The 27,993-nt window shown below is 45.7% G+C and overlaps 2 protein-coding genes across 2 annotated transcripts; one reads left to right on the plus strand and one right to left on the minus strand.

Moving 5' to 3' along the window:
• Positions 1–4,738: 4,738 nt before the first annotated feature.
• Positions 4,739–6,325, plus strand: POP5 (POP5 homolog, ribonuclease P/MRP subunit). Its single transcript, XM_017814296.1, has 5 exons — positions 4,739–4,846; positions 4,917–5,059; positions 5,132–5,281; positions 5,783–5,866; positions 6,045–6,325. The coding sequence occupies exons 1-5, from the start codon at positions 4,827–4,829 to the stop codon at positions 6,146–6,148; spliced, it is 501 nt and encodes a 166-aa protein (XP_017669785.1). The 5' UTR covers positions 4,739–4,826; the 3' UTR covers positions 6,149–6,325.
• Positions 6,326–6,642: 317 nt separating this feature from the next.
• RNF10 (ring finger protein 10) lies at positions 6,643–27,991 on the minus strand. Its single transcript, XM_017814294.1, has 17 exons — positions 27,428–27,991; positions 21,882–22,084; positions 19,160–19,359; positions 18,057–18,147; positions 16,840–17,024; positions 16,626–16,762; positions 14,983–15,143; positions 14,527–14,655; positions 14,113–14,371; positions 13,754–13,887; positions 12,579–12,696; positions 12,131–12,232; positions 11,490–11,624; positions 10,463–10,560; positions 10,174–10,234; positions 9,865–10,023; positions 6,643–8,962 (listed from the first exon to the last, which is right to left on the minus strand). The coding sequence occupies exons 1-17, from the start codon at positions 27,588–27,590 to the stop codon at positions 8,886–8,888; spliced, it is 2,412 nt and encodes an 803-aa protein (XP_017669783.1). The 5' UTR covers positions 27,591–27,991; the 3' UTR covers positions 6,643–8,885.
• Between the last annotated feature and the right edge of the window lie 2 nt (positions 27,992–27,993).

Below are 27,993 nucleotides of genomic sequence, written 5' to 3' on the forward strand. Positions count from 1 at the left end.
CTTCTTGCAGCAGCATTTCCTTCTGCAAATGAAGTGTGCTGCCTACAGATCTCTCATTTAGAGAAGCAGTTTTACTACATTTTATAAATAATAACATTCAAGTGGACAGTTTACTAATTTTAACATATATCTGTGAGTAAAGTATTTGCAATTATTCCTGTTGTAGAGCTGGTGAAAACGAAGCTCACAATTTTAGGGCCAGCTTCTCACTTGGCACATCACTTTTTTTGTACTGCTCTTCTCTCACGCTGGTTTTGGCTGCACAGGAGACTCCTGATCCTGTGTTCACGCCAGACAGCACGTGCCAAACTCACAGACACTCGTGCCCTTTATCAGATCTTAAAATTTGGCTTCAATCTTCCAAAGCGGCTTCCAATTTCTGATATCTTAATGGAAGCTCACCTTACAACTCAGGGGATGTCTCTCAGAGCACACAGTCCCTATTTATCTGAACTGCAATGTCCTGTTCTTGACTATTTAAAAAAAAAGAAAGAAATGTGAATTTACTATTTTTATCCTAAACAAGTAGTCCAAGACCACACTGCAAGCACTGAAAGAGGCAGAAGCAGAATTTGCTTCAAACACACAGCTTTGCAAGACAATTACTCCACGTGGCAGGATGACAGCAAAGATGAGGGCAGTGCTGCAGGCAGCACGTGTGGCAGCTCATGTGGCAGCTCTGACAGACCAGCAGCCTCTGACCCATGACAGCTTGGGTGTCCAGAAAGCTCTGACTGGTGATTACATGTTAAGGTGATAAAAAAGGATACCTTTTATTCCTACATGTATTGATCCAAGGGAACCGGAGCTCAAAAGGGAGGAGTAGAGAGATATGGAAAATGGGGGAGTAAAAAGGGACCAAAGGGAGAAGGAGAATGTCCCAAATGTTAAATGAAAGCATCTGCATGAAAGGCTCCAGGCCAGCAGGCTCACAGAATGCACTCTTCTGTCTCAGTGACCTTGTGAAGATAAACTGAACAAAAAGCTTCGGGCAACATCAGACAGGATTTAAGAAGCAGTTTTAATTTTAGCCAGATTGTTTTGTATTTTCGGCTGTGGGGTTATCTGGGGATGCAATGTGCATCCAGTGGAACAAAATGTGGTTGTCACCCTCAACTCTAATACTGCACCTGATGGCAAATTCAGTTCTGTGTTTCCAGGGGGAAGCAAAAATCATGGTGTTGGCCATACAGTGGTATCACAAGGATGGAGCATCAATGCATCCTAATTTTACTGCAGAATGTAATTACTTGGCTACTTCATGCATGAGCAACGTGCACGACCTATACTCCAACACAGTATGTGCTAATACACGGGTTTTCTCTGCTCACATAATGTCCTTGCTCTGCATCTTCAGACTGACAGTTATTTTCTACGAAGAAACTGTTTAATCCACCTGTACTTCAGTTTCCTCATCTACAAAATGGAAACATCCCGTCCAAAAAGAGTGCAAGGATTCACTAATATATGTTTTTTACAGTGGACACATTTGCTGATAGTTTTAATTATAGTAAATACATACAAACTCTAAGAGCTGGCAGCACACAATAAGATATATGCATTATGTCTATTACAGATTATTAGCACAATTAACTCCATACAATACAAATGCAATCTAACCCACAATCTGGAGATTACGAATGGCATGTAAATCCAAAATGAAGGTTTAGATCTTCAAGTCTGCAGTAAAATGTCAAAACATGAACTAAACCCATGAACTCTGAGTCAACCCAGACTGATTGGGAATAGCCCCTCCACAGGCACACTACCACACATAACAAACAGGAGTTGGGAAAACGACACCTCAGTATTTGTCTTGCACCTCCCCAGCATCACCACTTTATTGGACAATCTATGGTGAACACTTATGCCGATCAGGAATCTTATATCCAAAGTTCTCAACCTGCTTTACAAATTGTCTCTAACGTCTATAGACAGTGCACATTATTTCCCCCTGTCCTCACATGCTCTGTCCTCCATAATCTCTATTTGATAAGCTATCCTGAGTCTCATTGTCTCTCCAAGTCTGCAGGAGAGACATCCATCCTCTCACTTGGCAGGTCTCTTGACCCACACTTCTATTTTAAAAGCATTTTCTGATTTTTCTCTCTCGGATCTTTTCTCAGGCGACAGTTCTTTCCCACCTTGACTGTGTAACTCACCATCCCTTGCAACAGTTTCTTGTATCCCTGACACTGGATCAATACAGCAGAGCTGGCAGAGGATGAGAGTGAGGAGGTGGGAAAAAAAAAAAGTGAAGATGTTGTAATCTTTTTAGTCCTGTGCTGTCAGCTCAGCACACCACGATGTCTGATCGGACTCACACACCTTGTACTGACACAGGCAGTGACTGCACAGGGAGCTGTGGTGGCTCAGATCTGCTCTGTGCATCCCCCAAACCAACAACAGGGAACTAAAGGCAATATCCTACGTGAAATGAGGCAGGACAAGGCTATCTTACAACACTGCTCTCTGCACCGTGTCTCTCCTAATCAGCCTTCTGGACCGAAAACAGAGGCCTGTGCTATGCACAGGGTCCAGCCTGTAGCATGCACAGTGCACATGTCCTATTGGATTACAGGGCAGAGTGCACTCACATGCTCTGCTTGTCAGAGCCCAGCGTGCCTCTGCAAAAAGAAGGAAATAAGGGAAGGGATGGATAAAAGCAACCTAAGCACCACAGGGCAACCTGAGCCCTGTCAGAAGGCAGGATGGGAGATGCCACCACAAACACCAGGGCAGCAGACAAATATACCTGGTCAGCTATCCTGGAAGGCTAAGCTGGGATCTCACTCCACTAAGAAAGTAAGTGGGAATCTTCATGGACTTTGATACTGTTAAAAAATGTGAGACTAGCTTATCACCTAGGAGCTCATTGTATTGACAAGTGGAACAGATGACAGCTAGATCCCCTTTTGGATACTAAAACACAGAGCAATATGGCAAAGATCAATGCAATGCAGTCCTCTCATGGAGAAAATGCTTCTATCTGCATTAGCTTCAAAACTGACAAACTGCCCCCAGTCCCTTTGATCGTGGCCCAAGAGAAAAGGCCTCTTAGAAAGTCCATACTGGAATTTGTGCTTTCTTCTCCCCAGGCAACTCAACTCATACTCTGCAGTTCTCAGAAAAAAACACAACATGGAAATGGGATCACAGGTGAAGGAGAGAGGAGTTAATAGCCATGGGGAGACAGCAGCAGCGCAGGCATCTATTTCAGAGGGCAGAAGTTTATCACACAGGACAGGATTTCCACTGGGTTTATCACTGTTTTCTTTGTGTGGAATGAAGGTCATTAAAGAAGATGTTTCCACTCTGAATTAGCAATGAGTTCCCACTTAATCTATAGTGCCTCAGCGCTCCCGTGTGACCTGACTCCAGGGACCTCACTGAAGCTCTTCTCCCACCTCACACCTTTTCCCTTATCCTCCCCCATTCCCATCTCCCCAGTTTCTTCTCGTACCAGATCTTTGCAAAGAGCATTCCCTGCTTCCTCAGACCACGTCCCAGATCACAGCTTTGGAACCACGACAGAAACAAGAAGTAGCTCTGTTCCGCAATTCCCTCAGCTGTTTTCATTACTTAGCACGTATGCCCAAACCCCCCGTACCTGGAGCCCAAGGAGCTACAAACTCTGGAGTTTTCTGAGGCAGCAGAGCCCTTTCAGGAGCACTGGGGAGGAACTGGACACTCTTGTTAAAGCCCTCTGGGGGCAGGTGCCGGCCCCACAGCAGCCACCCCACAGCCGGGGGGTGACCGGCACCGGACCGTCCTCCTCCCTCGGACCTCCTGCGGCTCCCGTCACACGAAGACGTCCCGTCTCCCTCATTCACACTTTGGCGCACTAGACAAGGCGGGCTCGGCCAGGGCGGGCCGGTGCAAGGCAGCGAGAGGGGCTGAAGCCGAAGCTCGGACCCTCAGCGAACCCGGCGGGGCTGCGGCCCCTCAGCCGCCCCCTCACGCGCCGCGCGCGCCCCCTGGCGGAGGGCGGGGGCAGGAGGGGGGCGCCCGGGGGGACCCGGGGAGGGGCCGGGGGGCAAAGGGACATCGGGACCGGGCTGTGCCGGGAGCTGGGTGGGCAGCGGGGCCCGGGCAGGGATCGTCTCTCTGTGCTGGGCACTGGTGAGGCCGCACGGCGAGTGCTGTGACCGGTTCTGGGCCCCTCAACTCAGGAAGGACATTTAAAGGATGGAGCGCGTTCAGAGAAGAGCATCGGAGCAGGGAAAGGGTCTGGAGTGCATGTCCTATGAGGAACGGCTGAGGGAGCTGGGAGTGTTCAGCCTGGAGGAGGGGAGGCTCAGAGGAGACCTTACTACTCTCTAAACTCCCTGGAAGGAGGTTGTAGCCAGATGGGGATAGGGGATTTCTCCCAGGCAACTAACGACAGGACGAGAGCACACAGCCTCAAGGTGCACCCGGGGAGGTTCAAGCTGAACACTAGGAAGAATTTCTTCACAGAAAGGGTGATCAAACACTGGATCGGGCTGCGAAGGGAGGTAGTGGAGTCATCGTCCCTGGAAGTGTTTAAGGAAAGACTGGACGTGGCACTGAGTGCTTTGGTCTAGTTGTCATGGTGGTGTTGGGTCACAGGTTGGACCCCATGATCTTTTCCAACTTAATCGACTCCGCGATTCGGCGGTTCCGTGACCGGCCGGCGGCTCGCGGCAGCACTGCGCACGCGCGATCGGGGAGGGAGGCGGGACCACGGCGGGGGAACGCCCTTCCCTTGGTCCCGCCCTCGCGCAGCGGCGATTGGCTACGGCGGACAGAGGTGCCTCCCCCATTGGCCGGACGGGCGTCCGTCCGGGCCGCGCGCTGCCGCCGCCATGGTTCGGTTCAAGAACAGGTGAGGCGAGCGGGGGCGGCCGGGCCGGGGGCAGGATCGTTCCACGCCGCTCACCTCGCGCTGTCCGCAGGTACGTGCTGTGCGAGGTGCTCTCGGACGACCCGCGCTGCCGCCAGTGCATCGAGGACCGCGCCGTGGGCCTCGCCGTCAGGGACGCCATCGGGCGGGTGCACGGCGACTACGGCCTGGCCTGCTGCTCCATCTCCTTCACAGGTGCGGGCGGGACGCGCGGCCCCCGGGGGTGCGGGGCTCCTCGGGCTCACCGATGCGTGTGTGTCCCCGCAGTGAAGTACCTGAACGCCTACACCGGGACGGTGCTGCTGCGGTGCCGCAAGGACTCGTACCGGCTGCTGTGCTCCGCGCTGCCCTTCGTGCGCTACCTGGAGAGCCGCGCCCAGCGCTACCCCTGCGCCCTCAACACTCTGCACGTCGGAGGTCAGGAGCCGCCCCGGGGCTGGGGGACAGGCCGTGGGGCTTGAGGGGAGGACAGAGATCAGTTGTACGTGCCAGGACCCCCTCGTGCAGCTGCGGGTGTCACACACCTCGTGTGTCACATCACAGATCTAAATAAGAAACAGGCACCAGCAGGTCTTTGTTGAAAGCCTCGTTAATTTTGCTTGAATCTTCGTTACATTTATCACAAAACCAGCAAATACAAGATGACATTGTTTTCTTTTTAAAATATATTTTAAAAGTATAGTATCTTCTATATCCTGGAAATTAAAACCCTTGGGGAACTAATAGGCACTGCATGTTAGAAATTATTGTTCCACCACTTAAACTCAGCAGTGCAGAAATGAAGTCTACAGCCCCTCCTCAGCAGTAAGAAAATTGGTTCCTGGGGCATTTGATACAATGCTCTTTGGAAAATACACCAGCAGCTCTGAAACACTTGGTTGTGTAGATTGTTACCTGTTTTTCTTGTAACTTCTACAGGTACCATAAGAACATGTCAGAAATTTCTGATTCAGTATAACAGAAGACAGCTGCTGATGTTGTTGCAAAACTGTACAAATGAAGGTGAGTTCCTCCAGCCACTTTACTAAAATGCAGCCTCAGCTCCTGGGGATTTTGTAGGATATGCTGGGCTACTTCTGAATTCTTGGCCTGAGAAATGTTTCTTTCTTTAGAAGTGGAGGATATTCCAGTGTATGTGAAGAGACCAAGTAATGACCCTCTGTTGCTTTCTTTATTGCAGAGGAAAGACAGTGTATACAGAAGTCGTTGTTGAGCTGTTCCCTTACAGAAGAGCAGTCTCAGAGTGGAGATGAGGAAGATGATGATGGCACAGAGACAGACTGAACATCACTTGTTACTGTTCACCTCCATCCTGAACTTGTGTAATCAAGATGTGACCAGTTATCTTCAGTGTTAAGCAAAGCAGGGCACAGGAAGAGCACCTGTTCATATTTATACTTCATTCCCTGTTCCAAGTGTTCTTCAATGTTTTTTTTAAAAATAAAATACAGTTTCCCTTAAGTAGGTCACTTGCCTGTTTCACTCCAAGAGTCCAGGCCACCAGGGCTCCTAAGGAGTGTAGCAGCTCAACGTGGTCTTCATGCTGAGGTAGAAGTGAGCTTTAGGCAGTTGGCACAGACAAGGAATGTAGTTATTCTCCTTCAGTAAAAAAGCACTAACCTGGATTTTACCTTATCTTTCAGTGCACTGTTAGCCACAGGATATCCATTTTTTGAGTCAGCAAAGCACCAGTTGTGTACACAGGAGGAGAGAGTACAGGGAATGCAAGGCAGAGCTGTAAGGCTCAACTCCATCCCACCCATTATAAAAGTCATAGGTACAAGTACTGCTTAGATATTTATTAAGTTTACACCAATCAGTTACAGGAAAGTAGCGTTGCTGGTATTATCTCGAATCCATAGGAAAACAAGATACAATTGAAGACGCTGTCCCTATGGAGACTGCCCCTGCAGAAGGGACAGCCTGCCTTGCTCGCATCACTTCCCTTGTCCTAGTGCCTGTGACATGTGGAGGTGAGTCACACCAGCTCCAGCTATTCTGTCTCTCTTCCCAATGCAAAGAAAAGTTGACTATAAATGTGCAGAGATAATAGAACACAACAGATACTGGTTAGACACTAAGTTACTCCTGTTCCATGGCTTAAAATGACACACTGTGAACACAGTTAACTGCATATTTGAATGGCTTAGTTGCTTTCTCTGCCCTCACCAATTGTTTTCCAATATGCATTTAAAGCACTGACAGCAAGATGTGTTACCACTTCCAGGCATCTTGTCTTAGTTTCTTTGCAGTCCCTGACAAGCTGTACTGTCTTTCCATCAAGTGTGGTTAGTTGTGACCAAGCGTGAAGTCAAGCTACTTTCAAAGAATGTTTGGCAGGTGTTCCCTCTATCCTCCTGCAGCAGCTGAAGTATTCTTTACCTCCCCTCTCTCCTGTTCTTTCTGGTTTATGGCCACGTGCACTCTTTGGTAGCAGCCTCCCATGAGGCACATGTGCCTCAAGGAAGCACTGGTGTAATGTGGAGCCTGTTGCTTTGGAATTGAGCATCCATGTATTGACATCAGCCTTTTAAACAGGGACACAACCAGTGACTGCCAGTGGTGTTGGAATACCTGACTCCAGGAGCCTCAGACACACACTTTCCTCACAGTGTGAGGAAAAGAGCATGCTAAAGCCTGTAGGAGTGCAGGCAGACCACTGGTGCAAGTGGGGCCAAAGACAACAGAAGACACTCGGGCTGCCACTGTAAGTTTAGTGGTACTTTACACAGCTCTCTGGAATTAATTCTTGTCAGCAGGAAAGTAAAATTTGAATCTGTGAACTAAGTTTTCTAGGGCTCCAGGCTGGTCTGACAGGTCAGCTGCAGCTGAGGAGGAAGGGTTTAGTACTCTGAACTGCGTGTGCATATGATTTATTGCAACTGCTGGCCTTGACTGGTACATTACACCTAGAGTTCATTTTATTCAACAAAATCCACACCACTTAACTCATGAGCTCAAATCAAACCACAAGCAGTGCAGAATGTGACCACCCAAAGAAAGAGTGGGGAGGGGTCCAGAAGAGGCGTGTTTGTAGCACACATCAATTTACATCCCAGAACCAAGCAGATACAGGCCCTTATCCCAGTACAAGAGAACCCCAGTTTATTTCTGGGGTATAAAAAGTTATCTACAGACTTCAGCTATCAGTTGTTCTTCCAACTCAAGAGCAGCCAGTGTCAAACCATCATTCAGGTGGTTACCAAAAAAGTCCTAGGGGGGAGCGTTTGGTCTATATGACCAGGTTACAAAGAATGTGTAATTGCCAAAAAACAAAAATAAAATAAAAAAAAATTAGCAGCCTCACTCACCCACATTAAAACAGAGCTGAACAACTGAGAGAAGCCAGGAGGTTCCTCCTACCACTAGTGCCATTTTGAAATACACAAATTCACTGAATCACTTCAAAACCAAGTAGCCAAGTTCTGCTTTACACTCACTCACCTCAGCTTTAAATCTTTCCAAGCCAGGAGAACAGGAGGAATTCTTGCTCTTTAGAAACAGAACAGATATAGCAGCTAACACTCTAAAGCCAGTAAGCTCTTTTGCCTGTTTCCAGTGCAGCCAAAACCAGTTTCTCAAGAGAGCAGTTTGACAGCTTTACTGAAACAGCACCACTGTCAGTCAGATGGACTTCTGTCCATGAATAATTAACTACAGGGAAATAAAGGCTCTCTGCCCTTTCTCTTGGGTAATATTGCAGTACTTTGGCAGTGCTACACAGCTGTAAAGACTTTCAAACTGCTTTTCAGGCCAAAGAACTGACTCGGCAATTAGAAGCCTTGGTGGATTTGTCTCTGGGTTGTTACTTTCAAAACTCTGTTTCAGTATAAATTCATTAAGCAGTTGGAATCAAAACATGTTGCTTCAACACATATTGTCATGGTTTCCTTCTGAAGCCCCTAGAAGCTCTGGAAACACAAGTTTAGGCTGTTCAAATTTAAATACTTAAAACTATAGCAGCAAAACAAAGCAAAATTAAAAGAAAACCAGGAGAGGAAACTTCTCTTGAATAGCAGAATCACTTTGTGTGAACAACAGAGGTGCTGAACAATAGCTTCTGCTTCTGTTTCTTTCTTTTCTTGCCTCCCTTTTCCTCTGTGAAGAATTAAAATGAAACTGTCATTCTTCTCATGGAACAGGAACATCACACAAATGGTCTTCCCTAGCCTAAATGGCTTCTACAGGTCCACAACACTTCCTATCAACTCACTGAACACCAGGTAGTTTAATTTTAACAAAAAAAATTACTGCAGACAAACTAAGGGAGACTCTATCACACCTAAAACACACTTAAAACGAGCATAACTGATTGCAAAGTTGCTGTTGCAACAGCAGATCCCAGGACTGCATGCATGCAGCAATTTGTCTGTCTGATAAATACCACTTCCATCCATGTCCAAAAAACACAACTGGAGCTGATACTCCACTGAAACTCCCAGGCCCTCCCATCCAACTCTCTCCATCATCCAGTGCAGTTTCCAGACAGAAGCCAAAGCTGAACATCAGAACTGAGCATTATAAATGAGTTTTATCAGCCAGCATCAGGCTGGTTTAAGTCCATCTCAATTTGCTGGAGGTTTAAGTTCACCTCAATTTGTTTCACACTCCTTAACTTGTAATTTCAGCCAGCAGTTACCTCAGCATTTTGGTCAAACTTGAGCGGTAGTTCAGCAGCTCAGGTATTTTTAGTTTAAAGATGCATAACCTGAATTTAAGTTCCAGCAGAGACATGGCAAACAGGATTGTCAAAAGCCATCTCTGTCCTAACAGGATTCTTTGCTAGTTGGAGATCTCAGCTCCCACTAAGAGGCTGCTTTAAGCTGACAGAAGCCCTACTCAAGCTGTTCAGAAACCACAACCTGACAATTTTCAGAACTGTTCTCTGGCCAATTTCTGGTCCTCAAAATTGCTGCTCTCACTTCTCCCAGAGGAAGAAGGAGATATATTCCATTTTTTCCACTTCAGAAATCTTTCCTGCCTTCCCCTCTGCCTTTTACCTGACAGATGATCAGCCGTGGACGGTTTGTCCAGTTTCAGGAGGGCTGCCTCAATGGCTTGGCTGAAGGAATTCTGGAAGCTGGGCACAGGGATGCGGTCAGAGCTGTCACTTTCTCCATCACTATCCACGGGCACAGGGAGTGCCAGAGTGTTCTCATCTGAAAGAGGGAAAGAGATGCAAAGGCTGCATTAAACTTCCCCCATGCAAATGCCCCTCCACACTCCAGATGTTTCTTGTGAAGATTCAAGATCTCTCAGATTTAAGTGCACGGCAGAGAACCTGAAGTATTAATATCAAATTTTCTTACCTCTTGTCTTTGGAACAGGTTTAGGCCATGTTTCTGGTTTTGCCTTTCCAACTCTCAACATCTATCAAAAAAGTTGTAAGATATTATTAAACTCCATGTACTAGAACCAACCTGCATATACCCTAAGTGGCAAAAAAATTTAGGAACCCCTTCAAGCACTCAAACCCTACGATGCCTCCCTAAGATTTATCCCACATTGTTTTTGTGGGGGAAGCAACTGTATTATCAGATTAATCCCCAACTAAGACATGGGTAATTCTGGCAAGATTTACTCTGCTACACAACTTACCTGGGCAAAGGAAGGGAAGGGAGACTCTTCTTCCAAACTCCCACAGAGCAATGGGCTGACCTGGCTGGCAGCAGGTGACAATGGAGCTGGAAGAGACTCTACAGAGACAGGAGCACAGAATGAATTAAAACCAGCTGCATTCAGCAAAGACACTCATTATGCTGCTTATCAGGATGAAACAAAGTTTTATCTTATGTAATTAACCATTTTTACCTCATTGGTTCCATCCATCAATCACATGGTGGGACCTCTCAAATTTCCTCAATCTTTTTATTTATGGGAAATTTAAGTTGGGTTGTGGGGGGTTTTTTTGAGTTTGTTTGTTTGTTTGTGGGTTTGCTTTTTTTGGGGTGTTGGGGGGGTTGTTTTGGTTTTGGGGGAGTGTTGGGTTTTTGTTTTGGTTTCGGGAAAAACATTTAAGATTAGTTTCTGTTTAATGCTTTTTATGAACTGCAAGATAAAACATTTGGTAAAGCATCACTGGACAACAACCTAACTGAGCGCTCATCAGCTACATTTTATTTTAGTATAATGTGGTGGGGAAGATGGAGAGGGTAGAAAGAAAAAATGCCAGCAGTGTTTTCCTGGCATACACACTTCTCTTCCCTTTCGGGGGCACTTTTTTCCTTTTATTTGCCTCAGCAGAGATTTAAAAGATGGGGTAACTACAGGGCAGATCTCCAAGTCACTGAGGTAGAGGTAGCAAAAAGCAGACAAAGGACCAGAATGTTTCTTAGCTACATCAGCCTTTTGTGTATGATCTCACAGGCAACCCAGGAAATAATCACAGAATGGTTTGGGTGGGAAGGGACTTGAGGATCATCTCGTTCCAATTCCCCTGCCATGGGCACCTTTCACCAGACCAGGTTGCTCAGAGCCCCATCCAACCTGGCCTTGAACAGCCACAACTTCTCTGAAAAGAAGCCGTCTTTGATCAGTATTGAGAAAGTTCAGCATGAAGACCTGAGCAATAGATCCCAAAAGAATAATCAAGAGCTAGATGTGGTGTGTTTTTGCAGATGCTCACCTGTCTGAAACACAGGGCTTCTGCCAAGAGGAGACTGACAGAAGCTCTGATGATCAATGCTGGTAGTTTCTCCAGGGCAAGAAGTAAAAGCAGGGAACTGCTGCAGATTCTCTAAAGCAATATGGACCTCTGGATCTAGAAAGAGGTTTTAAATTAAAGCACTACACAATGTGGGGGAGGACTGTCAATATGCAAGTTGTTTCAGGAGTCTAGGAGGTGCCAACTCAATTTTCTTTCCACCCTCTATTTCAGAGACCAAGTACAAGCCCTGCTGCTGGATGGAAGCAGTTCCTAGGCCTTTTTTTCCTTCTTCACTTTTCACTCTACATCGTGATTACTATAAAAACAGAAACTAAGAATCCTGAGAGATTTCTACACCCTGGAGATAGAGCTGTGCCCTCAAATGCCCTCTGTCTCTCCCAGAAAGGTAAGTATGCAGCCATTGCATAACATCACTTAACATCCTGACTAAAACAGCTTATGGTTTTCACTATACTGACATTGTTTCTAACACTTTGTAATCTTGCTCTAAGTACACACTACAAACTAAAGGCCTTACAGTTCATCCTTACTGCTCACCAAATCAGGTCAGCAACTAAATATGACTGCAAATCCACCAGTTATGAGCAATCACGACTTACATTTGCCCTGTTTCTTGTTCTCTTCCATCTCAATTCTGCGTTCGCGCCGTCGCTCGTCGCGAGCTTTCTTCTGCCGCAGGCGTTTCCTCTTCTCGAGGTCATCTAGGAGCAATGCACAACACTGGATATCAAAAACCCCACACCAATGCTCTGGCAGTGTTTTCTCCAGCTCTGACAACAACATATTCAGTCATAACACATCAGTAACAAAATATTCCTACAAACGACATATGCTCTTCCAAGCAGTCGGGAATTTTTTTATTCTTTTTATAATTGTTGTCTATAAAACAGTGAATTGGGGTTGGTCTGTCTAGCAGTCATCAGATAGCTGATGCTAGAGGAGTAAAGCTGCTATGTGTGTTCTTTTTTCCGCCATTAAGGGATAAGAAAGACTTCCCCTTCACCCTCATGGATACGTGGCAGAGGCTACCAGAAAGGTAGTACCAACCTGAAAACAACTCTAAAGTCTCCTTAGAGATGACAGGTGGCTTCAGAGCCAGTTCACAAATGCTGAACTCACAGGTGAGGGGCAAGTGACAGAGGTAGCGATGACGTTGCCTTATATCCTGATAAAAAGAGAGCGATACATGATCACAGCATGGCCCAGAGGCTGCCACAGCGATGAACAGCTTACGGAGATGGAATGCACACCACCCATCAAATCAAATGGAAAAAACCAGCAGCAGAGACACAACAATTACTTCATAAACTACAAACACGTGAAGAATGCCCTGGGTCAGAACTAAATGTTCCAAGACCTCCACCAACTACACCATAATCACATTTGGATGCAGCTACTCCAGCTCGTTTACTGATTTTCTTGTTATTCCTCCCTTCTCACTCACATCACTGGAATAAAATTCTGCAACACCAGTCTTACAATGCAATTATTTTTGTGCTGGACCAAATTTGTCTTTTATACTTAAATTACTTGGACTAATGACCATCACTTTGCTAGGCTGAATCAAGCAGTTTTCTATTTTTCCTTGCAGGGCTGAAAAACTTGAAGACAATTCCCTACTACCTCTGCATCCATTCTCACTTGAATGCATAATTTCTTAAAAGATTAATTAAAAACTATGTATAGTTGTTACTGCATGTGTCAATTCTTACAGTTGTCTTTATTTGAGGTAAATTAATTCAAGACCCATTCCCTCTTCCAGAACTTCAGTGCCTTAAGCACTTTCACTCCCTCTGTCTAAAACACTGAAGTTTCTTTCCATCCTCTGTATTTTCATAACATCCCACTGCTCAGAAACAACTTTTTAAGACTGAAGCAGACACTTCAAGTTGAGAAAGATGATAATCTGTCTAGTTCAAGCTACTGTTTTATATGAGAAAAGAATTTGCTTGTTTTAAAACAGCTTAAACAACAAACCAATCTTATGCTTGCAATTCCCTTACTCCTAGAACTTGCTACCTTCTAGGAAAATAAAAAGCAAGACTGCAGCCAACTTATCAAAAGACAACAAAAGCACTGCACTTTCCACAGATGCCCTTCACAGATTAGCATCCCAACCCATTCACAGTTATTATTTAGTATAATAAAGAGAAACAAGTCTCCTCTATCAGCTACATCTGCTAAAACACGGCCCCTAATTAATAAGAAGACAGAATAACTACCTCTGTCATTGAGTAGCCAGTTATCTCCACTACAGCTGCAGTTATCTTCTCGGGGCTCTTCTCCAAGCTGCCGTACTCACGGACCAGGCAGCGAACATTCACCGGGTGAAGGTACATGCACTGTCCGTCCTCCGCTGCAAGGTAAGACATCATCACTCCTTCTCTGCCTGTTCATTTTCAGTACCCTTCTCCCCACCTCAGTACACCCTCCACTAATAAAATTAAAGCTCCTTTCTGAGGTTCTGTGGGACTTTTATTTCACAGGGGTTAGCTGCGTCTAATGAAGGGACAAACTCCTCAAGAAGGATCCCAAAGGAGGCATCTCTGCCCCCATGATTCCAGGATTTCATTGCACTGACCTTGATAAAAATAGTAAAAAGGAGAGTTGCCAAGATGTCCAGAGCTAACTGTATCTTTAGAGTCTTGGTAACTTGTTTCAGCTGGATTTGATTCTTCTGTAGTGTTCGTATCAGGTTCCCCCACAGTGTCCACCTCAGGTACTTCCTCTTCATCCAGCGCTGCCTCTTCTACTTCCGCAGGAGGCGAAAAGGAACTTGCCGGGTCAGAGCAAGGCTCCACAAGCTCCTCATCAAATGCAGAGAGATATTCCACACCACACTACCACAGCAGAGAGGATACAGTTAGTACCACGCCACCTCCTTCAAAGATTATCATCTCTGCAAAAATCTTTGGCACGAGTTCACCGTACACTGCAGTGTGAAGTGGTAGAATAAAATATTAACAGGATCTGCCAGAGCAGAGTTGTCACCCACCTTTTTCTCTTGGGTAACTGCAGGCTCCACAGCCTTGGAGCTTTCTAGGACCAATTCTTCCACAGCTGCACTGATTCCAGCAATGCCATTGTTTTTATCCTGGTCAGCAGAGAGTGCTGTTTCTCGCTCCTGCAGGTCATCCAAAGAGAACAAGTTTCAATTTGCCATTTAAGCCATAAGACCACCACAGCTATTTTTAGCCTTGTCCTATACTTCAAGATTTCACAGATTTTCACAGAAATTCATCTGTGATAAAGAGTAACTCAAAGAGAGGTCCTCGCCTTCTTGGTACTGGAAAGAACACCCAAGTAGGACACCTAAAGGCTTAGAAAAGGAATATTGTACAGGTTTGCCCGTGTTTGCCCAATAGAACACTACCATCTGTGCAGCAGAGCATGGATGCTCAGCACTCAGCATACTCTTAAAGTTACTAAAAGCCTCCAGACAGGTTGTTACCTTCAGCTCCTGGATAGCTGCCTCAATAAAGCAAGCTTCTGGGGTGTGCTTTTCTTCCTCATACTGTTTCAGTAAAGCCGCTTTCTCCTCCAGAATCACCAGCTGCAAGACCTGCTCCCTGGATGCCAGAAGCAGCTTTGAATACTGGCTGTGCTGGTCATCTGAACAGAAGGAGCACCAATCATTAGTGTCTGTATGTAGAGGCACCAGTTTGGGCTGCTGCTTCTTCTGAAGTTGTGTTGCTGCTCAGTTTTGTGAATTAACCCCCCCAGGGAAGACAATACTCAGTCCACATATTACCATTCTATCACAGGCTGGTGCCACATACCTGCTCCGCTAAAAACATCTCCCTCACACAGCAGTTTATCTGCCACTCAGTTGCTACACATCAAAAAAAATGAAGCCTGCACTTCTACATGATGGAAGCATTGCCTTTGAGGGGTCAAAACTTCCTGAAACAATGCAGTCTTAGAGCTTCTTCCTCTTCTCAATATACTCAAAAATACTGCAATTGGAAATTTCTTCAGTGCAACCCCTGGTTTGGCTCAAACTAATTCACAAGTCCATATGTATCAAAAATCCATCCAAAACATTATGATGAGGTTTTTACAAGAAGCATAGCAGAAATAGTAAGATAAAGAACTGCAAGTTCAGCAAAAGGTAGTCATCCTTGTTACAGAAGCACTTAACTATTAAGTTTACAGCAACCACAGCATCACATATTAATACAGTCCCTATATTCACAGCTTCCCAAGGGTCCAACCTTGTCTACAGAACATCAAGTTAATGCTGAATTGTCTGGCTTTAAAATGATCTCAAATCCTGTATTTGTTCTTTCATTTGTTTGATGAAAGGATTTAAAAGATCTTTACTTTCAAATACTGAGAAACATGTAAGCCTACAGCCTCCATGCTGGATACCCATCACACTTAAGGAGACTTGACTTTTTCCAGAGGGTTTAAATGCATGCAGCCTTTCCTAAATGTGACTGCAAAATGAAGTGAGCCAAGACAGCCCACAAAGCAGCCATGTTCAGTAAAATTATTTCTTTAGACACCAAATTTTTGTGATACTAACAGATAAGATGATGATGAGTTAGTCACATTCTTGACTAGAGATGTCAGGCAACAGATGTTTGGAATAGGTTTGCAATAATTTTGATTATTTCACCATATCATTCACTGACTTCAGTTGATAAGTGAAGATGATGAAAACCTTGTGAAGATTACAGCCTTGAAATAGTTTAGACACAGTTATTTTTGCTGAGCTGTATAATGAGGAGCCAGGGGGGAAAAAGTTAAGGACACTGAAGTGCCAATAAAAGCAGCAAGAGTCACACCAATGACTGTAGGATACAAAACACACACCAAACTAACAGCAATGATTGAGAAGGCAGGAGTCTGCAGTGCAGTCACTTGAAGGGAAACAGCACATAAGTTAAAGACTTACAAAAAAACCAAAGTGTGGGTAGAAAGTTTATTGTTAATATGTTGTCATTAAGCTTTCAGTTGTTAAACCCCATGTTTTGTAATCTGGTTTATTTTAAGATGACAGCACAGCATTGGCAGGGCAAATTGTGTCTACACAAATCCTGGCCACAGCTGGGAGCAGGACTCCAGCCACCAGTACTCGGATACACTCACCTCTGATGTAAACAGGCTGCACCACATTCATCCACTGAGACTTGGGCAGTGCTATCAGAACACCTTTCTCCCTTCTCATAAGTTGCATGGTAATGGTATCACCAATTGCATACTGGCGTGTCTCCATAGCAACAACACTGCAATGTACGGAGGAGGTTAGCCGTGTAAAAATAACATTTCAAAGAGACACATAATTTAATAAATATCGTCTCACCTCTTGAGATCCTTCTTGTGAACAGAGCCATAACAAATAGGACACTTACTCCAGGTCTTTTCGCTCAAGGAGAGATAGTGAAGGATACATGCCCAGCAGAAGATGTGCCCACAGCGGGTGATCTTGGCTGCGGTTGGTGGGTACAAACATATTGGGCAAGAGGGCACTTCATGGCTACAGATTCGCTGGAATGGCACATGAGAAGAATAGCACAAGTTTTAGACCCAGAAATCAGTTCCTGGGACACAGAATAAGCCACCTGTAAGATCTACACTAACACTTTATCTTCCAGCTCTTTAGGCTCTGCTTATTTACCAAGAAATTAGTACACTGTGAATTAACACCTTCAGACTGCACATGGAATAACCTTCAAAGCCACCCATCTGGAATCTCTACTCTAATGACATTAAAAAGTGACTCTTCTCATGTTCCCCCCGAGGCATTCACCATCATCTCTAAGAGTTAGCAGCATCTTCATCATCCGAATTCAGACAGTGAGGAGATGGCAAACGAGCTCTGTGGCCTCACTTACACAAGCAGACTTGTGCAGCCCCGTTCAGCTGCGAGACTGAACTTACCCACTTCCATGAACATTCTGGGTTTAGTCAGACACTTTGTTAGCATCTTTGTGTGGCAGAGAGAACTGCCAAGCAAGCACCTCGATTTTTCAGCTCTCTTGGAGTGTCAGGTAACAGTAAGCCCACCTCCTCTCCACCTACGCCATGCACCAGACTGTCTTGGCAGATATAAGTTTCTGCTTGAGGCAACCCAAACTTCTGACCACAATTCTTAAGAGATTTTCTATTTTGTTGCTAGGCAAGATAGGCCACCTATGCACAGAATAATTCTTCAAAATTCTACACCCTAGTCCTCTTCCATGGACTCGTGCCCAAGTTTTCTGTTAATATCTCGATCACAAGGACTCTGTCTACAGAATGTCAGATACTATTTTTGATGAGCTCCCATCTGCAAAAGCAAGAAGAAGCTGCTAATTTTCCTAATAGATTTTAGCACTTCTCTTTTCCTGTCATGAAAGTATTTCATAATATATTCCATGACAGATCTTTCCCAGTATTGTGGGAGTGACAGAAAAGGCCTCAACTCAAAAACAGCTGAGTTTTATGTAACATCACAGAGGGAAAGAGGCAGTTAAAGACAGGTTGAGGTTCTTAAGAAAAAGAAGGAGAAAAAAAAAAATCTAGCCCATCACAACTGACCACTTGCTCCACAAAGTCCCAGTTGACCAAGGTATCTGGATCAGCAAAGTGGACTGTGTAGTCCTGTTCTTCAGAGACAACAAACTGGCAGCTGGGGAAAGGCAAAGAGACAGATGATCCACTCAGTTGTTTCTAAAAATTCTTTGAGAACTATTTTACAGGATTCTCTGAGCTGCTTCTTTGTCCAGCAGAAAATGATGTAGTCAGTAACTGCTGGATGTAGTCAGTAACTTCTATCTACAAAAATCAAGAGTTCAATTCACAACCAGATTTCCAGAATACAGATCTGTCTAATTTCAGTTAGACACAACATCACAAACTAACTACAGAATGAGCCAGGCAGTGTGGTTTTCCAGAAACATGTAAGGAATAGCCAGCTCCATCAGGGATCTACTAAAAAACAAGGAATCGACATGGGGAAAAAATGTGGTCACAAAAACTAGAACTACTGGGGTTCCTGCAAATAGATTTCACTACAATAAGCCACAAAACAATAGGGAAAAATCAGAAGCACCAGTGCTGAAAATAGTTTTTATCTTTAACATTATCAGAGAGCAGAGTCCTGAACACACTTCAACCATTATTTCCAGTCAAAAGCAATTCTGCTGCTGGATTACTATATTGATCATCATTTGGGTTATACTACATACTTAGGGATTTGCAAAATAATCAACAGCTTAAGAACTAAGACCTATATAAGTAATTGCCTCTGGAAATTACAAATTCAAATCAGCTTTCATCCAGCAACTGCTATCTCTTCCATCTCAACATACTAATTTTTTGGAAAAAAATCACAGTCCCCCATAAGGGAACTACATAGATATTCCAAAATGGAGTGTCATATTCCAAAGTGATGACAGAAAATTAGAGCAGATTAACTGGTTTGTAGCTAAAGGACTCACTCCATCAGACACCTTGTAAATAGGTAAGAACAACGTCCCTTTCAAATATAGTCATTACCACTAAAAACAGTATGGCAAGGTAATTTCACCCTGGAAAAGACAATATAAGTAGTCAAGGCCAAACACAATTCCCTGGCTGTTCACCCCTTACAGCTCAGTGTCTCTGTAGAAGTATAAGAGCCCTGTTGGTCTCCCACTCACTTGGCCTGTAGGAAAAGCTCCTTGTTGAACGGTTTATGTCCCCACTTGTTCCTTTTTCCCCAGTTGCCATGTCCATTCCCATCAAAATGTCCTGCTTGGCCACGGGGTTCAAAAGTGAAGTTCAGTAAGTGGTTCAGATTTATCTTCTTGGGACCAGAGAATTGGGCAGGGCTGAACTCTGCCCGTTGAGCCTCTGCTACCTAAGAGACAACAGCATTTGTTAGAACCTGCCAGAATTTACTGCAAAAGCATCAGCACAGGTGGATACCCAGGCCCCATCAGTGATTACACACAGAACATGCAGCATTCCCTCACTCACCTTCTCCCATCCCAGTTCTGCAAATCAAGTAGTGCAGCATTATAAGTGCAGGAGAATCTGAAAGTCAGAACTCAGTGATCTTACCCCACACTGAGCAAAAGGAGGAGAGTGTAAAAACAAACACATAAGGACAAGTAAGAGCTGGCAAAACCCAGTCAAGGTGAGTAACAGAATAAAGTTGTTCAAATCCAGACAATATTCTTTTAGACAGACAGCAATACAACTCTGATTACTGTTTGCACAGGTTGTACTTGTTTCAGTTAGTTTTCACATAATGAAGCAAAGAATGAGAATTCAACAGAGGCAGCAGGTGAGTTTTGAATCAGCAGTCTAGGTAAGCAGTGCTGCTCATCCACCAAAACTGAAAAATCAGAGTATCAATTAAATCCCACAAACAGCCCACAGTACTTAGATCCACATCAGCATAAAAGCATCAGTCTGGTTTTACTCTACCTTGATGTCATTGAGGCCAATACATTTACTTTCCCAAAACCCACATCTCATGTAAATTTTTGCACTGAAGTGGTTGGACAAAATCAATTTTCAGAGGGCAAGCTTTAGCCTGTTCAGGAGAGTGGGTGACAAGAGTCCCTTGGGAGGATGTCCTGAAGGGCAATGGAGTCCAGGAAGGCTGGACATTCTTCAAGAAATCTTAAAGGCAGAGGAGCAGGCTGCCCCCATGAGCCAAAATATGAGTCAGTGGGGAAGAAGACCAGCCTGGCTCAACAGAGAGTTTTAGCTGGAACTCAGGAAAAAAAGGAGTTTATGATCTTTGGAAGAAGGGGCAGGCAGCTCAGAAGGACTACAAGGATGTAATGAGTTTATGCATGGAGAAAAGTAGAAGGGTCCTAGAAACTAATCTGGCCGCTGCTGCAAAAGACAATAAAAAATGTTTCTATAAATACATTAGCTACAAAAAGAGGGCTAAGGAAAATCTCCATCCTTTATTGGATGGTGGGAGGTGAAACATAGTGACATAGGAAAAGGCTGAAGTAATTAATCCCTTCTTTGTCTCAGACTTTAATACTAAGATCGGTGTTCTGCAGGATACCCAGCCCCTGAGCTGGAAGACAGGGACAGAGATTGGAATGAAGCCCCCATGATCCAAGGAGAAATGGTCACCTGCTGTGCCACTCAGACACACACAGGTCTATGGGGCTGGGTGGGAGGGCTCACTGGGGCAAACTGGGTGGTCCCAGCTCACTGGAAGCCAGCAAATGGGATGCTGGGCCAGGAGGAGGATCCAAGGAATTACAGGCCTATCAATCTGACCTCAATGCCAGGGCAGGTTATGGAGCAGATGATCTTGAGTGCCACCACATCTAATGTACAGGACAACCAGGGGATCAGGCCCAGCCAGCACAGGCTTGTGAAAGGCAGGTCCTGCTTGACTAACCTGATCTCCTATGACAAGGTGACCCATTTAATGGACAAGGGCAAAGCTGTGGATGTTGTCTACCTGGACTTCAGCACAGCCTTTGGCACAGTTTCCCACAGCATTCTCCTGGAGAAACTGGCTGCTCTTGGCTCAGACAGGTGCACTGTTCCCTGGGCAAAAAACCAGCTGGATGGCTGGGCCCTGAGTGGTGGGGAATGGAGTCACACCAGCTGGGGCTGGTCACTAGTGGTGCTCCCCAGGGCTCAGCACTGGGGCCAGTCCTGTTTAATGTCTTTATCAATGATCTGGCCAAGGGGATGGAGGGCACCCTAATCAAGTTTGCAGACAACACCAACTTGGGCGGGAGTTGATCTGCTGGAAGGCAGGAAGGCTCTGCAGAGGGATCTGGACAGGCTGGATCAATGGGCTGACGTCATTGGTATGAGGTTCAACAAGGCCAAGTGATGGGTTCTGCACTTGGGTCACAAGCCTCATGGAATGCTCCAGACTTGGAAAGCTGCCTGTCAGGAAAGGACCTGCAGGTGCTGGTCAAAAGCAGCTGACCTTGAGCCAGAGTGTGTCCAGATGGCCAAGAAGGCCAAGGGCATCCTGGCCTGTATCAGAAATAGTGTGGCCAGCAGGACCAGGGAAGTGATTGTCCCCCTGTATTGGGCACTGGTGAAGCTGCACTTCCGAGTCCTGGGGTCAGTTATGGGCCCCTCACAACAAGGACATTGAGGAGCTGCAGCAGGTCCAGAGAAGGGAACAGAGCTGGGGAAGGGTCTGGAGCACAAGTCTGATGAGGAGCAGTTTAGTCTCTCAGAGCAGAGAGCACTCCTCCTCAGTTGTTGCCAAGCTGCTCTGCTCACACTCCCTCTGGCATCTCAATGCTGTTAGTTAGCACCTCTTACCACTCTTTCCCTTACCAGCCCAGGAGCTGAACACAGCAGACCTATCTAGGCAGGTCAGAGCATCCTGTCATCCCAAGAAAGAAGGGCCTGGAGGCGTGGCATTACAATTCTCACCTCATCTCGTCTCCCACCATTAGAAGAGCTAAAAGGTTTGCCACTTCCGCCGCTGCCTCCCCTTTGAGGGGGCATCTTGTTAAAAGCTTTGCTTTTCTGTGAATTGGAGCGACGGGACTGACTGCAAAAGTTCTCATTTTTTGAATATGAAGTTTCTCTTTTACGATTATAACGCTGTTTGGATCCACTCGCATTCTTTCCATCTGAAAGGAAATAAAAAAAAAAAGAGGTCAGCAGCCTCAGAGTTGACCCCGTGTAACTTCACCTCAGGGAGAAGTTCACCTCAGCCACTACCTTGAGCCCTGGTGTTTATCAGGACATCAAATCCCCCAGCAACCCCAACCATTTCATTCCTGTCACTGCCCAAAGAGCTGGTCAAAGAGTTTAAAAGAAGGATATATTTGCTGTGCTTTATCTTTTATCAGAATGGTTGAATTTTCTTTATCCAGATTTGGAATTGCCTTCCCCAGATGTTGGTGTGTTGCCTGGTTCATTAAGCAATAAACACCAACATCACATACCATACCTTCATGCCACATTACAAAAACTGACAACAACTAGTTCCTTTTTTTATTCCATTTTCTGAAAACACACAATTTATCATACACTGTTCCCTCATATAAATACACTGCCTGTGTTTCTCTTGAAGTCTCCCACTGCCTGTTTTCACTCAGTTCTGCCCCTATGCTTAAAAAACCCCAACAGATCTAATTCTCTTTTAAAAATACACATCTATGTCATGAGGCCAACAAATGCTAATTGATCTTGAAGTACAAACTCAATGCTCTGTGGCCTTGCAGGGCACATACCTAATGTCTAAGTACTAAGTCCACCAACCTATGCAGCCAGAACTGTTTGCCAAAAACCATGCTTAGCACACCACTGACCCTCATACAGGACACAGTGGTGAAGCACAAAACAAAATACTGCAGGAATAAAGCTCACAAGAGCAGAAAAATCAGTCAGGCTCCTGAGAGGAGTTCCCTGTGTCTAAAACAGCTGCTACAACAGACTGCTAGAACAGGGTGTTAATACTATGAAGGCATTTCTAGTAGTCTTAACACAAGATCAGAGATGCCCAAGGACACAACAGACTGCTGACCTGTCGCTTAACCTGGCATTTCCACCACCTGCCCTAAGTTTTATTTGTAGAAGAGCTATGTTGATAAGCTTAGAAACAAAACTCCACAGGCCCAGCAAGACATCCACCTGCACCAGCCAGCCCCGAAGTCACTCTGGATACCCAGTAAACATTACACAAACAGCAAGGCCCCACACAATATCTAGTTGCATTTATAAAAGCCTTCTGGTTTCCCTTTTCCCACTTTGCAGTCCTCCCCACCCCTTAATATAAACTTTACGTGTTAGGTAAACACACCACTGTGGTTCGGGATCATGTTTCCATATGGGCAGTTTCATTGCTGGTGCTTCCCGTTTTCCCCTTTCCCAGCACCACTTCCCATCTACCCAAGCATTTAAAACAGCTGGAGTGGTGCCATTCACATAAAGGTGTTTTTTTTTTTTTGTTATTTTAAGTTTCCTCTCCCACTTGCACCCCCCAAAAAAGGTGGGCAGAGGACTGGAAGGTCGTGTGTTATTATATATTACTGAGAATCCAACTTCTTAAGAATAAACTAAGTAATAAAAGTGGCTGGATGGGGTTTTGTGGTGCTCTGCTGTTTCTTCCACTTGGCAGATTTCAGTCTTTGCCTGCAACTACAGCTATAGAAAGACACTATCATTACTTTCACATGATGTGACAGAGCCATTTTTTGCAGACAAACTTTATCATCAGAACTGGTCATTTACTCTGCTATTGAAAGGGCTGATCCTTTAATTCAGAATTAAACCAACTCTGTCAGAAGCACAGCTGTGTAACTCAAACACATGCTAGCATAGCTGGCACTGCTTTAATGCACATCAGGCTAAAAAGACATGGCTTGAGCGTTATCAGGAAAAAAACACACCAGAAGCTGCCAAGTACTGAGGGTGTGACCAGGTCTGGCTGAATGATTACTCGAGTGTTTCTTGAGAGTGTTTGTAGGGAAGAAGGAATAATCAACACCTCTGAGGCTCTGGTAAAAAATTAAGTAATTTTGAAGAGGTTTGGACTATTACTTCAGTTATTCAGGAGCAGAGCTTGTCCCTTTAGAGCTCCACGACCTTCATAAATCTCCAATTTCAGTGAACACTCTAGAGGGGCACACACCTATTGCCTGTACAACTTTGCAGTTTCTCTGCAATCTTCAACTGGGGAAAAGAAACAACTCAAGAGAAATCAGTCTAAAGTGGGTCTTTACAAGGACCAGGAACAAGGAACAGCTTGCACCTGCAGCTGACAGAAGAATTTCCTACCACTTTAAGCTTTAATCAAGTTACTCACCACCAAATTTGTCAGTCAGCTGGTTTACACACATTCCTGTCATACTACAGATCCTTTCAAGACAACTCTCGAAGTCTTTGAGAATCACTACTGACTCTCACACTTATAGGAAAGGACTCTCCACCTGTGCCTGTGTTAAAAGGACCTTACAACCAATCTCACAATGCTTCAAATCTGATTTTATGGATTGCTAGTTCCTCCCTGCTCCCAGAATAATTATCCTCAGGAGAAGTCTGGTTCATCAGAGTAGCACTGAAATCAGTCAGCAGACAAGAACTGGACTATGCATTTGTAAACTGGAACGCTTTTCCTCCACCCTGAATCTAAGAAACGCTATTCCAACCCTTCCAGCATTCCACATCAGGGAGCTCTCTGCTTTATATCACCCATCCCTGCACTCCCACAAAGAGCAGGGCAGGACAGCTGCACTCATGCAGGGAGAAAAGTGAAGGATTCTCACTGCTATCCTCTCTTGTTAGAGCCCAGTTTTAAGCAGCATAAGTTTGGATTTGATAGTTTGTTTTTTTCTTTCTTTCCTTGGCAAATTAGGAATGAGCAACAGCAAGTGCTGGTGAGGTACTTACTCTTCACTCAGGTCCTCTGTCCTTTTGCTGTTTTCATAGGATCTAACCTATATATATATATACACACACACAGATTATGTGGATGTATCTACCCATCCACACTCCAAGAGAATTATAAAAAAATACTGTCTACATAACTTAAAAACACAAATAACAAAACTGTTCGTGCATTTTGGAGCAGGCCCTGTATCTCCAGAGACCCAGAGAGAGGAGACCAAGTTCACAGGACTAGGAGCAGCTCTAGGTGACCATTTTGGCACTGGGGCTGCAGTACTGGTTTGCTGCTGGGGTGAGAACTGCAGTTTCCTTCCACCTTTATTCACCTCTTCTTTTCTGCTGAGCTGTGCTGAAGCCAACAGTATTGCATAAGGGGTTTGTGGTGGATCACACTAAAGCCACAGGGTGGTTTCATGAAAACACACTGAAGCTATTGCTGCTGCCAAGGCAAACATCCCAGTGAGCAAGAGGTGACCGAGCACTCACGCAGCCCAGCCAAGCATCTCACACGGGGTATGATAAGGCCCAGAACTTCTGTGAGAATTAATGATGTCCTTCAGGTCTCCAGGACTGCAGAGACACCCAACAAGCCTGTTTTTCCTTAGCTACTTTATTCCATCCTAATGGAATGTGATTCCTGTTGGAATATATAACGCAAAGAAACTTTTCCGTTGGAAACTTCCGAGTTTAATTTAGTCTCTAAGGCCAAGTTTAAAAGATAGGTGGAATCCAACTTCCACAAGTAAAAGAGAATATAATATTCTGTTTAGCCCATTTCCAGCTGTGCTGCAAGAGGAACAGAAGGAGAAGCTGCCACAGAGTTTCGTGAGTGTCCATTTCCTCAGCTGGACAGTTACAGCAGGTAACTCTGGAAAGCATGAAATGGCAAGAGCTGGAGTGAACTCAACCCAGTGACCATCTGGGGAAGGTCTGTGGTCCATAAAAATACTTTCCATTTCAGAGGAGAAACAGAGAATACATTCTACACCTTTCCTGAAAGAGGGAAATTGGGTGGACCACATCAGCTACATGTCCAATGATAAGGAACTCAAAGAAAAAAATCACATATGGTGACGTGCCAGTGTCCTACGTGCAACAGCTACCAAAATACACAATTAACAGAGGTCTTAATAACTTTGAAAATCAGAAGTATTAGAGTAGGCATCAGGATTCCTCTCCCCACTGCTCCTCTTCTACCAGTGGCATTGTTTCAAGCCTTTAAAACGTGACATTCCACAAAAATCACTTAACATTTTCATTCTGGGCTGAAATGACAGGCCTTTTACTTCCTTCCTCAGCACAGATACCGTATCTTCCACATGAAGGCATGCCAGCCACAGCACAGGCCACCTTAACTCCTTCCTGAAGGATGTTTGTATTCTGTGCACAACCCTCCATACAGCACCACACATCACTACAAAAGAAGCTGTAGTGAGGAGGTGTCTCTTGGCAAGACAGGGACAGAAAAAGTTCTCCCTAAAAAGATTTTTACATGTTTGAATTTGAAGTTAAAATTTCACTGTAATTGCACAGTTACGCCACAACCTGGGGAGCTGTGGGTGAGTCACTTCCCATGTCCCACTTCTGTCAATCCTGTGGAAGATCAATTAACAGAGGTGAAGAGCAGGTAATACTTGGTTACCCATGACACGAGCGCATTTAGGAGGTCCAAAAAGAAGTCAACAAACACTTCAAGATACTCATTTTGTTAACTCTGCTGTTAACTCTGGGGTACACTGCTGCTTTCTCAGAGACCTGAAGTAATACAGCTGAAACAAACCACTGAGGAGGAAGGAAATTAGTACAGCAATGGTGTTGTAGTAACCTGTTGACACCCTCTCACATAGTTACAGGATTAAAACCACTAATTTTAATCACTATTGCCCTATTTCTAATTTTAGAAAAAAAAATGCAAGGTTGCCAGGAACACTCTGCTCCCCAAGATGTTTAGAGAACCAGAGTGGGCTTAGGTCTTACCATGAAAAGATGACAGGAACTATCCTGGCTCCTGGTGAACCGCTCTGTCAGCAGAACCAGCTGTTTGCAATGACAGCTGTGACACTTTGGCTTGAATGCCAGATGAGCAAACAACACACATCTAACTCTGAGCTCCCCCAAAGCAGGTCACAAACACCAGGATAAGGGGAATGTTGTGTAGGATATCAGATCCTTAGGGAGGTGTAACAACACACTGAGTACAGAATGAAGTTAGGGGTTTTTTTCACAGGCACTGGCAAACGTATGTTCTTACTATAGAAGAAGAGCTTTAGCTCTAAAGCTGATTACTCCAATAGTAATGAAGATAAAGTACTAATCCTTAAAGGAAGAGGAGAGTGGGAATCCCAGCTCTGCGAACAGCGAGCAGAGAGAGCCGGAAGAGGAAGAAAAAAGAAACCAAAAACAAGCAGTGACCTGAAACGCCGCCTATTAAAAACCCAGCTGAGAGACAAACAACCCGACAAGGCGAAGTCCAGCTTCACCACGAACCCAACCGCGGCACAGGCCGTGGGCCCCCACTGCCCCACGGTTACCCCCTCCCTCCTCTTCCATCCCTCTCCCCGGAGCCCCTTCCCGGCTCTCACCGCCTTTGGGCTTAGACTCCCCCGCGGCGGGCCCGGCCGAGGCGGACCGCGGCTGCTGCCCTTTGCTGCCGGCCGAGGGTCCGGGCGCTCCGGAGCCGCAGGGGCTGCTCTTGTCCATGGCGGGGGCTGTGGCGGGGGTGGCGCCGGGCGGGCTCTGCAGCATCAACGGGCGCCCCGGCGGGCGAGCGGCGGCCCAGGGCGGGGGGGCACGACGGGCGCTGGCGGAGCCGGCGGGGGCCCAGGCTCATGGCCCGCGGGGGCGACCGGCGGGGGCGGCGCAGCGCGGCCTCGGCCTCCTTCATGGCGACATCTTCTCGCTGCTCCGCTCGAACCGGGGTGGGCCGCGGGAGGCCGGGCCGGGCCTGCGGGGCTCCGGGCGAAGGGGAGGGGAGGGGGAAGGGACGAGCTGCTCAGGGAGCCCCGCGGGGCCCGGCGCTGCCTCCGCCCGAGCGGGTCGGGACCACCCCGGCACCCACCGGCTGCTCGGCGCCGCACCGGCCCCGGCTCGGCCGCCGCTGCCCCGTAATGGCGACGAGTCGCCCGCAGCAGTGGCCGGACCCGGATGG

The sequence above is a fragment of the Lepidothrix coronata genome, unplaced genomic scaffold, assembly GCF_001604755.1.
Source record: "Lepidothrix coronata isolate B3197 unplaced genomic scaffold, Lepidothrix_coronata-1.0 Scaffold44, whole genome shotgun sequence".
In the NCBI taxonomy this organism is placed as follows: Eukaryota; Metazoa; Chordata; class Aves; order Passeriformes; family Pipridae; genus Lepidothrix; species Lepidothrix coronata.

Coding starts and splice junctions, on each gene's coding strand:
- POP5 (XM_017814296.1), top strand. CDS start 4,827: ATGGTTCGGTTCAAGAACAG. Junction 4,847..4,916: donor ATGGTTCGGTTCAAGAACAG/GTGAGGCGAGCG, acceptor CGCTGTCCGCAG/GTACGTGCTGTGCGAGGTGC. Junction 5,282..5,782: donor CAACACTCTGCACGTCGGAG/GTCAGGAGCCGC, acceptor TAACTTCTACAG/GTACCATAAGAACATGTCAG.
- RNF10 (XM_017814294.1), bottom strand. CDS start 27,590: ATGCTGCAGAGCCCGCCCGGCGCCACCCCCGCCACAGCCCCCGCCATG. Junction 10,235..10,462: donor CCTTCCCTTCCTTTGCCCAG/GTAAGTTGTGTA, acceptor CTTTTTTGATAG/ATGTTGAGAGTTGGAAAGGC. Junction 8,963..9,864: donor CACGGCTGATCATCTGTCAG/GTAAAAGGCAGA, acceptor AATTCTTCACAG/AGGAAAAGGGAGGCAAGAAA.